The sequence below is a fragment of the Ailuropoda melanoleuca genome, chromosome 15 (assembly GCF_002007445.2).
Source record: "Ailuropoda melanoleuca isolate Jingjing chromosome 15, ASM200744v2, whole genome shotgun sequence".
NCBI lineage: Eukaryota > Metazoa > Chordata > Mammalia > Carnivora > Ursidae > Ailuropoda > Ailuropoda melanoleuca.
This window is the reverse complement of record NC_048232.1, coordinates 27776932-27790181: the sequence shown is the minus strand read 5'-3', so window position 1 is coordinate 27790181 and position 13250 is coordinate 27776932. Positions and strand designations below refer to the sequence as shown.

The following is a 13250-nucleotide window of genomic DNA, read 5'->3' as shown; positions in this document are numbered from 1 at the left end:
TACCATGAGGGTAAGTAAGCATCAGAAAGACACCTAGAAATAAACTCTCAAATCAGAACAGTAAGGCATTCTATTGGGGAAAAAAGGCATAATTTACTGTCTATGATGTCCAATGTTTAATAGGACCTAAGAAAAATATTAGATTGCTGGAATTATTTAATATACATATTCTTGGATTAGAGGCAAAAGAGCAGTAAAGACATAGCTGAGCTCTGTTAACATGCAAATTACATTTTCATTCAATAAAATCTGTTGTACCTACTAGTGCCACGCACTCTGCTAGGCATTGGGGATGTGAGAGTGACTCTGGCAGATATAGTTCCTGTTCCTAGTGGGGAGGGAATGTAAATAAGTGCGTAAGAGCTATGGCAAGAAAGGACAAGGAACGTACAGAGGAAAGTCATCTACACCCAGGCTTCCCTGAAGTGACCTGAGGATGAGAAGTCATTGGATCATGATGGGGTGCAGTTAGGGTTTCAGGAAGAGAGAGCAACCTCTCAGGAAGCCTTTAGTTGCCAACTCTGATCTCACCAGAAACAATCGGCCATAGGGAAGTCCATGATTTGGTGGTGAATGTCTGAAACATTTAGTTACCCACATTCAGCCCAAGATAAATTGAGTGCAGGATGACCGTGCAACACCCCATTTCACAGAAAGCTTTCCAAAGAAAATCTTGATCATAATGAAAAGAATGACAGCAGGTCAGGCTTGTTGATGCATTTTATTGTGAGATGGGCGAGTCTGGTAAAAAACTAGAAAATGACCATGGTGTAACAAGGAACTTAAAAATGAAGAATCAGATTTGTAACTTACATACATGAATACAGGAACAAATTGGCACAAAATGTTAAACATTGTTCCCAACACTGTTTATATAAGGTTATCCTAATTTGGCTTACTAAGGAAATGAGAGGTTTATGGTTAGGCTAATCTCTTAATAAAACTGCAGAGCATCATGCTATTAGTCACACAGTGAATTTCAAAATTTAAGAGTTTTATATTAAAAACTGGGTAAAGGTAAAATGACTTGATTGTAGTTGTAAAACTAATACATTCCCATTTAAATTCTGTTCTACAGTCCAAGGCAAGTATAAATGTTAACATAACACTGTTAAATCAAATCTCAATGCAAGAGAACCAATTGCATCTCTACTTTAAATCTTATCAACTTTCCAAATTTTCATACTAAAATATATTATTGTATTAATACAAACTACAGTATTATACACTACACTGTGTAATAAATAAAGAAATATAAAAATAAGACACATAAATATAAAAGTTTTCTAAAACTAAAAGTACATGTCAGTAAGAAGGGTATTAATACTGCCAGGTTTGAAGACATACAGTACAAAAATGGTGCACAGATCTATAAACTAAAAGAAATAAAATAATACTGATAGGTAAAAATCAGCTAATGTTGTTAATAAACTGGGTCCATAATAACTAACATTTGGAAACAGTTATGAGCCAAATAACAATGGCATGTCCATGTCTGAAATGCAAGTACATGGACAGAGCAGATTAGAAAATTTCCCTTTCATTTCTGTAGAGAAATTTTGAAAGTCAATTAACATAAAATGAATACTGAGGAATTAAAGGATGAAATGTCCCAGTGTTTAGGTCTCTCTGACAGGGTCAGTGGTTTTAAGTTTTATTTGGAATTTTGATACAATAAACAAATCAACAAATGCTAGTTATTGTAGGCCACACATTGAACAAAGGCGGGTTAGAGCCTTGAAAATACTGATAAATGGCACTTACAGCACACAGGTCTTGCTTAAGGCCAAAGGAGATACAAAGCTTCATATCATATCCTTCATTTTTGTCACCACATACTCAAACACAATTACGAACACTGATTCTGACGACTCTGCTACCCTTCCAGGATTAACACTGTTAGTCCCTGCAATCAGAACTCAATGACAATCTCCTGAACTCCATTTTAAACCACATGAGTAAGAAACTTCAGTTCTTCTATCGGCTGCTTTCTTAAGGCTAACAATACACTTGAAATGATAATACTCCACTATGACATCTAAATATTAGAAATTACTACCTTCTAGATTGATCTTATAAAAGGTAGTTAGCACGGTTTGGAACTGCATTATACTTCTCTGTGAAGGGAATTTTGTAGTGCAGAAGTTCTCACATTTTAAAAAACATAATAAAATACTGAAGCGGATTTAGCATACGTTTACCAATAAAAAATTATAAAATTTCTCCCAATTGTACAGCTTAAGAATAAACCAATGTAAGAGTGATAATTAATACTGACAAAATGAAACAATGCCAGATGCTTCTTTAATTAATCAGTTTCCTTTAACCTGTTAAATCTTTGCTTTCCGAGTCATTAAAGTTTTCTAATCTGCTTCGTGTTACAAACTTGTTCCTAACTTTGAAAAATGCATGAAAAATTACTAGGTCTGAGATCAGGCACACCCGGATTTTTTTTTGTGTGTTTGGGTTTTTTTTTTTTTTTTTTTTGTATTTTGTATTTTTTTAAATTTTTACTTTACACAGTAGTGAACAGAAACCACAGTATACAGGTTACTGTGTTTCCATGAAAAGCATGTATAATATAGAACAAACTTCATTACCAATTAGAATGTATTTTCCTTCTAGAAAAACTATTAGGCTTCATTTGTTTTTTCTTCAGACACCTGCTCGCTATTCTTGCTTACTTTTTGTTCTAAGCTGCTCGCTTGATTTACAGCGTCATCTTCCTTCATCAGACCTTCAGTTTTTGCCTCTTCTCCCTCATTCTCTGCCTCTTCCCCCTCCTCCTCCTCCATCTCCTCTTCCTCCTCCTCTTCCTCCTCCCCTTGTGGTTTTTCACATTCTTTCTCTTCCTGCAGTTCTTCCATCTCTTTGTCCTCCTCCTCCTCCTCCTCTTTTTCACTGTCTTCATCCTCTTCCCTCGTCAGACTCTCTCTCTCATCCGAGTCGGCCTGTGAGGGAGATGCGCGGGCCCCGGCGTGCTCGCTGGCCAGGACTTCCGGCCCGGCCTCTTCCTGCTCCGCGCTGTCGCGCTCCTCCGCCTCCCGCTTGCAGTAGGAGTAGCGGTGATTCATGTGTTGAGAGTAAGACCCAGAGTGTGAGAAACGCTTTCCACATTTGTCACATTGATAGGGCTTTTCTCCAGAATGTAACCGCATGTGTTCAATCAAATGGTGTTTGTGTTTAAACGCCTTCTTACAGATTCCACACTCATGCGGTCTCTTACCTGCAAAATAAGAACACAGCCATGACACAGAGTCCTCAGAAGGCTTTTGGGGGCACTTCAGTTTGAAGAAAGCGTTATAGAGTCATTTTCCACAAGTGGTCGGGTTTATCGACATACCTGTGTGTTCGTATTTATGTCTCAATAGTGAGCTACTCTTTTGGAATATCTTATCACACAAATCACAAGCGTACATTCCATTCTCTGTCTTCCGCATTTTCTTTTTGGGTGGTGTGGAATCAGAGTCATTCTGGTCCTCTACATTTGATACTCCTTCTGAGCTAGTGTCTTGCCTTTCATCCTGAAGGAAGAAAAGAAGAACATTTAATTTCAAATTAAAAGGTAAACGAGAGACATGTATAAAAGTACAGGTTAAAAAAACTGATTTGATTTGACTTTCAGTAGCTTGACCAAATCAAGCTCATTGCTGCAGATGGGCTCCAAGGGTGGGGGGCTACATGCTAGGTGGGGATTGATACAGAAAAAAGTGAGGTTGGGAGCAATACAGTCACGACGATGACAAAAACAAGTGATCAACTGATGAAAAGAAAGAATGTAAAACGTATAATAACAAAATTTACCTGACTTTATGAGAAATTTGTAGGAAATTTTAACTCATGAGTTTGCTACATCATCAGCAATTTCTAACTGCCTCATTTACCTTCATTGTTTTCCTTCTGGGTTTTACTAAGCAAAAATGAAGATTCCTTTTTTGAAAGTTGGTCTTCCAATTGTACCCTCCAGAATTTCAGAGGTCTATGAACTGACCTTCATGGTTTCTTTGAAAAGAGAGGCGTTTGCTCTACTACTTTTCTATGGAACAAGAGGGCAAAACGATGCAGGCGGGTCTATATTTTGAAACAAGAATACTTGCTAGACAAAATAAATCTTCAGAATTTCAGTGGAATAAAAACATTTCAGGCAGTCTCAGGGCGGTAATGTACAGGAAGCTCTCATGTAGGTGAAAATGACTGGTAGTGGAATTGGGTCCCTCAAGATCCTTATGCCTTTCCTAAAGCCTTCCATTCTATTGCCTCTAAACCCACAAACTGTCTAAAAGCTCAAAGGTTTTTCACAACATTTCTTACAGTTTTGCAAAATGGGCGAGGCGGAGCCATTTGCCTGGCTGGTTTGTGAGGCACCAGTAACTGGACTACTTTCCTTGCTATCTGATGTGGTCATACGATTAAGCGAAATGCTGATGGGTCCCCCGTTATTATTCAAAGGTGTGCACAGTGTTTTATACACTGAGAGTCTAGGTGGATTCATTAGTTATGTGAGAGTTTTTTTCAAGAGTAACCACAATTGCAGGAAACCCAGTCAGTAGCAGTATTTCAGGGGAAGAAAGCAGCACATACACATTTGAACAGGATGCTGTAATTATTTCAGCTGCACCTACTTATAGCAAGTATTTGGATGAAAGAACAAATTTATCTCTAGTATTTGGTTGATTCAATAAGAAACTGATGAAAAAAATTGGGGGGCCATCAAGGTTAGTAACCTAGAAAAAGTCTGGATAATGAGCCACACAATAGTCACACAAAATGGTTCTATGTGAAACTATATCAGGGATTTTGGGGGAAAAGTAGGGAGGAAAATGCACATATAGGTTCATATATATTAATTATGACTGAATACTGTTTTAGATTACAGCTCATAAAGTGATCAGCAAATTCACTAGATTAGCTCTTTCTATACTTAATTCTTGTTTAATTAAAGCCTTTAACAAATATAGGTGTTAACATGTAAAAAGTTTAACGTAAAAAGCTCAGTTTTGCTGGTGTGAAATGTCTGTGAATGGGAATGTACTTTCATGTATTAATGATGATACAGCAGAAACTGTTATTAATCTGGGAATATAACTCTAAAAACAGAAATCCAATTAGTGAGTATTCCAAGTTTTCTTCTCTGTTTCAAGCTTCAGATAAGTCAAGTCTTGAGCTGAGTCTTCTCATTTCCCCGGTAGAATAACACAACTCTAACTGATAACCATGCCTTGGATTAGGAGGAAACTGAAGGCGTGATGCTATGAAAGTTAAAGCAAGTGTTCATCTATTTCCTTTCAAAAATGACAGTTTGTAACAACCTGTTTGGCTCTACAGAGATTGATTTTTATTTGAAAAATTTCACCAAAAGCAGTCACGCTAGCATTTTACCAAATAGCTTTGGGATGGGGAGATCTTTACCTGATTCCCATTTGGCTGGATCACTTTCAAGGGTGCTTCCTGGACTGCAGGGCTGACTGTAGTCGAGTATGTGTAAGCCACCTGGGGAATCAGAATAGTCTGCTTATTGGCAGCTAGTGCTCGCAAGCATGGAACACTGTTCTGGTCAGCAATGGCCACGATTGTGGGTAACTGGGCAGTGACCGTAGGTATAGCAATATTTATGGGGTTGGCACTTGGTGGGATCACATTTACAACTGGTTCTGAGTCTGTAACGCAACTGTCCTTCTGTGGCTCCTTTTTTGTGCAAGACAAGTTCAAGGGTTCTTCCTGGACAGAATAAACACTGTTCTGGTAAACACTAGTGATGGTTGACCTTTCCAATAATTCTCCCTGTTGCTTTGGTAGTGAAAGATCAAGAGGTTCTATTTGTGGCTCTTCTTGTGCACTTTCTGCTGTGTACAAGTAACCCTGTGTATTTCTGGATGAGGAAAGGTTTAGAGGTGATGGGGAGGGTGGACTACTTCTGGAACCATTGATGGGTGATCCCGCTGGTAGAACTGGGGAGTCAGACATCTTCAGGGGGCTCTGCAGCTCTGCTGTGCTGTCCGGGGGTTCATTTGCATTTGTACATTGAGGCTGCTCATTGCTCTTTGCGGGGATATTTACTCTGCCTGGTTCAGGAGAAGACGGTTCAGAAGACTGCACTGAAATCTGTCCAGCTTGCATCTTTTCAAACCACTTTTTTACTACATCCAGTGGTAGGTTTACTGAATCAGCAATTTTGGAGAGCTCTTCTGCACTTGGTTGTGCGTTCAAAGCATAGTATGCTTTTAGAAGAGACAAGAGGTTCTTTAAAGGTGGTTGACTGGGAGACAAATTGCCATCACCACCCGATGAAACAGAGGACTCGGGCTTCTCGGCTTCTGGTGCAGGGAGCGGAGGAGGCTGAGAGGGCTGCTTTAGGTCATAGTGCTTTAATTCTGGAAGTGCATTAATATCTCCTGGACATTCGTCACACAGAAGGCAAGTGCTATCGTTCACTCCTCCTTCAAAGCTTTTGTCCTTCTCCGATTTAACAGTAAGATCTTCTGGTAACTTTTCACTTTTGCAACTGTTTGTGGGGACTGGATTTTCTTTTTTTAAATTCTGAGGAACAACTTGAAGTTGGCTAGGCTGCTCCAGACTGTAGTTAATGATAATTTTGGTTGTCCCATCTTGATCAACCAAAGGAAGACTGATGGCAGAAATAACAGAATGGCCGCCTTGCTGTATGGATGAAGCATTGATTGTTTCTTGTTCTTTGGATGCAAGATTGGCTTGATTATTCTCCAAAACTTGCCTTATTACATTACCATCTACTGCCACTTTAAGTACATTCTGAATATCACTTAAATTGATACTTATGGGAGACACCAAACCAACTGTTGGCAGAACAACAGCTTGCACCACACCCTGAGGAGAACTGGTTGCCTGTAACGGGCCACCACCGCTAAAAACCCCATTCTGTAAAGGGGTTGAACAGTTGATTCCTGAAGCAACCACTATGGGTTTGAATTCATAATCCACAGGTTCAGTTTTAATTTGGTTTATAGAAAGTTGCTCTTGAAGGGGTTTGTTCTCTATCTTTTGCCGTATCTGTGGTCGTGTGGGACTGCCTGGTGATGCCGAAAGAGATGGTGAGGAACACTGAGGTGTCTTGAGTCCTGTTCTTGGTCGCCCGTTCACAGGCATCAAGCTGATACATTTCTTGCTGCTTATGTGTGAGCTATAGGAACCAGAATGGGAAAAACGTTTCTTGCAGTTTGGGCATTCATATGGCTTCTCTCCTAAACAAAAAAAAAATTATATTCACTGAATTATTACATACAAATTTTTATGTGTCCACATTTTCCTTAAAACAAAGAGCATCAATTTAAAAAGAGATTACCATGTATCTTGTGACACAATTTTATTTAGAATATTCATTTTAAGTTCAAAACTGACACAAATGTTATAAAGACTAGTGAAACCTTCGTCTGTAGTACATGTGCTAACCCATAAGGGGATCTTCTCAGCATATACGTATAGTATTCCCGCTAACCTTTAGAACTTCAAACAACTCTCAAATGCTAAAAATAATTATGGTTGACCCTTGAACAACATGGGTTTGAACTGCACGGGCTGACTTAATACCTGAATGTTTTTTGATAAATACACTACAGTACTGGAAATGTATTTTCTCTTCCTTATGAGTTTTCTTAATTACCCTTTTCTCTTGCTTACTCTATTGTAAGAATACAGTATACGATACATATAACATACAAAACATGTATTAATTTACTATGTCATAGCTAAGGCTTCTGGTCATCAGTGGGCCATTAGTAGTTAAGTTTTTGGGGGAGTCAAAAGTTTTGACTGCATGGGGGGTCGGCTCCCATAACCCCTGCATTGTTCAAGGGTCCAACGTACATCTACTCTTTCAGGTAATTTTTTTTCTTATCCTATTTCACCTACCTATGTAATTTTTCTATATTTCACTATACTTTGCCATCTGCAGGAGAAATTAATATTAGAGGAAAGAAAAGTAAGTAAAATCTCCCTTATATAAGACTTAACAAATACGAATACCTATCCTTTCCATATCCACAAGGTTTTAAGGTTTCCTTGAAAAGATCTTTCTCAGTGGGCAGGAAACTTTCCATAAGAGGTATCACTGTAAGCCTTGCCTTATTAAACCGGGAGGTATGCACTCTGGGAGCTAGAAGACAATGTTCTAGTGGATATGCAAAGCTTTCTTGTAGTTTCAATTTTAGTGACAGTGGTTATAGTAATTTAAAACACAGATTATACTATGGAGAAAAAGACAACATTCACGTGAACTCAGTACAACCCTAATTTTTCACCTTAATTTTAATTTATATTTATAGTGTGTTAATTTATAATTTATAGGTTAAAGACCATCAGTTTCAATAAGGTAGGAACTTGGGTCTTGTGTGCCATTTATGCCTTGTACCTACTGAAGTATAGGTCACAAAAAGTGCTCAATAAACCTTTTTTGGATGAATGAATGGTGAATTGCAAAATTAGGGAATATGGTGATGCTATTTACCTACTCAGTACCAAGATAACGCTTTTTCTTTCCTCTGTTCTTTTTAAGAATGAAAATGAAAGCAGTGAGAAAGTCGACGTAAGTTCTTCTAATAATGTAATTTCAGTGTTGTAAAGTTTTTAAAGAGTGAGCTACATTTTCTCAAAGTATAATTACTTGAAGAATCAGATATTAGAACTGGAAGGGATCTACAGTAAAAAAGTCCATTTTATATCATCCTTGACTCTGGCTAGCCTCCTGCTTAAGCTCCTTTATTAAAAGGCGGTTATTATTTGCTGCACAGCTCTATGGAAGATGGTCTAGTTTGGTTCTGCTCAGGATCATGAAGTTGGGTTCAAAACCTGACTCGGCCACTAGTTTCTTTTTTTTTTTTTTTAAGATTTTATTTATTTATTTTGAGAGAGAGAGTGAGCACAAGTGGGGAAAGGTGAAGAATGAGAAGGAGAGAGAATCTTAAGCAGACTCTCACTGAGCATGGAGTCCAACTAGGGGCTCAATCTCACGACCCTGATATCATGACCTGAGCTAAAATCAAGAGTTGGACGCTCAAATGACTGAGCTCTCCAAGTGCCCCTGTCGCTTACTGTCTTCTTGATCTTCCCAAACCTCAGGGTTTCGGTGTGTAAATAAATGTAAATACATCCTCACTAGGTTGTTGCAGCAGTTATATGACAATATAGCAAAGCTCTGTCTCAGTACATGTTATTGATTCTTCTAAAAAGTAATTCTATGGAGAGATAGGTTGAGTACTAAGCCAGAATTCACTTGTTCTAATGCCCACTTTCCTGTCCTAGCCTGCCCTCTGATGCCAGACGGAGCAAGCCTAACTTCTCTTCTAAAAGCCAGCCCTTCAAACAGATGAAGAGCGGTCATCTGTATCCTAAAACTTCCCTTGTATGGATTAAATATAACCAGGTCCTTCAAAGATTCCTCCTAGGACATGGTTTTTAGAACACTTCCCACTTACCCACTTGTTAACTCATCTCTGGAAATTCTCCACTTTCTCAGTATCTTTCCAATGGGATGCCTGAAATATGATTCAATACTCAAAATGCATCAGGTAAATTTCTGGGGGAGAGGGGAAACAAGGGATGTGTTCTAGTATCTCCATTTTAACATTTTAAATTCTTGTGTAACATTTTTAGATGAGCTATATGCTTGTTCTCTTGTTAGAGACACTCAGAAAATAAGAATCTATAATATAGATTATTTTTAAAAAAGATTTTATTTATTTATTTGAGAGAAGGAGACAGGGGAGAGAGAGAGAGCAGGAGCAGTGGGAAGGGACAGGGGGAAAGGAAGAGGCAAAGGGAGAAGCAGACTCCCTGCTGAGCAGGGAGCCTGACACAGGGCTTGATCCCAGGACCTGCAGATCATGACCTGTGCAGAAGAAGGCAGACACTTAACTGACTGAGTCACCCAGGTGCCCCATAGATTATTTTTATCTTTACAAACAGGGGGCTAGAAAAGCACAGTGGCTAAGGCAACAGCTTTGGAGTCAAGATACCTACACTGGGGCCCTGGCTTTGCCATCAACTAGCTGAGTGACTCTGGATAGGTTAATTAAGCTCTCTGAGCCCCCATTTTCACCCTCCATTTTCTCATCAGTAGAAAGGGAGGAAATAATAGTATCTATCTCATAGGGCTACTGTTGGACTACATAAGTTAATGTAGACAAATAACTAGAATGTGGCTGTACATACTTAAGTACTCAATAAATGCTACTTATCAGTGTTCTTGTTGGGGATTACCTGATATTTTATCATTGCCAGAAAGAAAGTGCAGAACAATTGTTCTAAAGCCAAATCCACTATGTTTGTTGGAAAACCCCTTGTTTCTAACTTCAGAGCTTTAAGCTTTATAGCTAAAGTACATCACCTAATTTGTCTAGTAACTGTTAAAACCTGGATGTAAAGTTGTGCTGTAAAAAGTCAGATGTCCTATGAATACTGATTTTTTTGTAATGGCTAAAGTGGGCATTTGGTTGCACCTGACGTAAAAGCTTTCCAGGCTGAAGTTCCTAGGGCTACAGAACAAACCCGAGTCATTTTCTGGGGAGGGTCATCATAGCTCAACTCCCACATGAGGAGTTCTGATGATGGCTGAAACACATGACTCTGCTTACGGCTCATTTCAATGGTGTCGGAAGATGGCAACAATCCAGGTAATTTTAGGGAGTATAATCTGAAGACCCTGATTAAAAACTCAGCTGAGAAAAAAAGATTACAGAGGTTTCTTGAAGGATATGAAGCTCATCCATTATTCGATACTCTAAACAGCCCTTTCAAAACTATCTGTGGTGAAGGACCCTTCCCCCCCCATTTTTTGTTTTAAATTTCCAATCTACTGTAAGATCAATAGTGTATAAAATATAATAAAATTGTCACAGAATTTTCTTTGTCTCATAGTTTCTAAATTACTCTTAACTTCTATATTTAGCTCTTCAAGAACCAGTCTGAAACAAGCTTACAGACCAGTCCTGGGCTGACACTGAGTAGCCACAACTCAGAAATCTTCCTTTGGAATGAACCAGACCATCAGAGAGCTGTATACTTATATTGTACCCAAGTGGCTACCCTGGAGAAATGCTTTTTCTGAACTGCATTTTGGTGAAATATCACACTGGCTTCCTATTGGAGAAACTTACTTTAAAAAGGAAACTCTATCGAGTTTTCTGTTATACTATTTCAAGGATATTTTGGAAAATAGTATAAAATGCATTTTGCTTCTCTACGGGCTTTGTAGCAGGAAGAGTTGTCCTTTTCCTAGCGACTGATTTCTTTTATTTGCAGACAGTCTGGGTCTTGGTTACTGATTGCCGTTTTCTGATTTCCTAAACCTTAGAGGCTGCATGTGCTTGGCTTTTCAGAGTACCCATTTTATTTCATATTTACTTCATGCCTGTGTTACTTTCTTAACTTTATTTTCCTAATGTATTTTTATTTTTTAATTATTTATTTATTTTTATTTTTTAAAGATTTTTTATTATTTATTTGACAGAGATAGAGACAGCCAGCGAGAGAGGGAACACAAGCAGGGGAAGTGGGAGAGGAAGAAGCAGGCTCACAGCAGCGGAGCCTGATGTGGGGCTCGATCCCACAACGCTGGTGTCGCGCCCTGAGCCGAAGGCAGACGCCTAACTGCTGTGCCACCCAGGCGCCCCTCCTAATGTATTTTTAAATTAGAATTTCTTGCTGTATTAAAGGTATACAAGCCTCATATAACGTAACCTGCAGGAAACACACAAGGAGCGGACAGTGCAGAGTGCGGCGGGCGCGCGCTCTGCGATGCGGCCTCGGTCTGCACCAGCTACTTCAGCAGCCACAGCAAAAGCGCGCAGTTAAGGAGCTCATATAAAGCTCCTGTCCTTCCAAACTCCTAAAATTTTTCGGTTAGTTCTACAGACGGTAGCTCCCTACTTACTACTTGATTGAGACTGATTTTGGAATATCAATGCAGAATTTTGTGATTAATACCAACTTCCTGTTTCTGCCCTGCCGTTGTAATCTCTGGTGTGATGCACGCTTCCCGATTCTGTAACATCTCCAGGTCTGACGGAGCCGTATCCTGTCTAAGTGCAACAGGACCCTAGGACATTCATTTTGTACATGAATCTTACTCTAAATTTTATTTTATTTTCCCTACCCCAATCTCAACATTTAAGAAAGCTCCCTTGAATTAGCTCTATCTCTATCAACTACAAATCAGCTGCAGTAAGAAAGCAGGTCAATAAAAATAGGTTCTTGAAGAAAATTTTTTGATAGCCCAGAAGCTAACAAATAGGATTTTGTGGCAGACTGCAAAAGATAACTTCTCATTTCCGGGAATATTAAAGTGTGAAAATAAATACATGTTTTTGCAAGAATCTTGGTTTAAACAAATTGGTAACTTTAACATTATTTAGCCCTCAACAAACAAGACAGTGAAACTTCTAGAAACGTAGTTCCAAAATAAAACAGATCACCAGTCACCCCTCACAAAGCCACCCGCTGTCCTCTTTTGGTAGGATGTTGGTAAGCTGTAAATATCAGTATAATCATTTTCACAAAATAAGCAATGTGCAGACACCCATCATTTCTCATTAATTAGAAAACAGTTCTTTTTCACTACTATTTAAATCTAAAATAACATACCAAAATTAATCTGATGAACAGATGTCACAGTGCAATGTGAGATGCTACCGAGTTTTCGTTATAGCTTTTGCTGAAGTAGAGCCCTAAAGACATGCAAATACAGCTCTTTTTGTTTCTAAGTTTCTAAAACAGATTTTTTTTATCATATCGTATCATTTCTTAAGTAAAATTCAGAAAAGGATGGGGAATAGAAAGGTGAAATGATAGGTAAACACATTTTTCTTCTAAATGTTCAGTGTTGCCCTGTCTGGGTGACTCCGCATCACCTCTGACCACTTCCTATCTGGAGTTTCCACTTTTACTTCTCTCATGTAAAGAATGCCTCATTACTTGCTTGTGCAAATTGTACCTCTATCTCCTTTTCCATTCCCTGGTTAACTGTGCAAAAGAGGCAACGAAATTAGCATTCATCAGAAAGCTCAAGGAGGTTGTACTTCTTGTTAAAACATGCTATATTCTGATTAGGAAATTTGGAGTATGTCCTATTATATTAGCTTAATATGCTTCAGTTAAAGATTAAGACTCCAATAAAATACCATTTATAAATAGAAAACTCCTCCAGATTAGTCTTCATTCTACAAGAAAAGCAAAAAGTTTCTGACCATGTGTGTAGACCACGTTACAACAGATTTATTTAT

At 38.6% G+C, this 13250-nt stretch overlaps 1 protein-coding gene across 2 annotated transcripts in view; it reads right to left on the bottom strand.

Moving 5' to 3' along the window:
- Positions 1 to 702: 702 nt before the first annotated feature.
- The window catches only part of ZEB1 (zinc finger E-box binding homeobox 1), a 60071-nt gene continuing 47523 nt past the window's right edge, over positions 703 to 13250 (bottom strand). For both annotated transcript variants that reach the window (XM_019800979.2, XM_019800980.2), the window contains exons 6-8: positions 5410 to 7217; positions 3344 to 3524; positions 703 to 3226 (exon numbers count right to left, since the gene is read on the bottom strand). In XM_019800979.2, the coding sequence (XP_019656538.2) occupies positions 2634 to 3226; positions 3344 to 3524; positions 5410 to 7217 (2582 nt within the window). In that variant the 3' untranslated portion in view covers positions 703 to 2633. The remainder of the gene's footprint in view (positions 3227 to 3343; positions 3525 to 5409; positions 7218 to 13250) is intronic.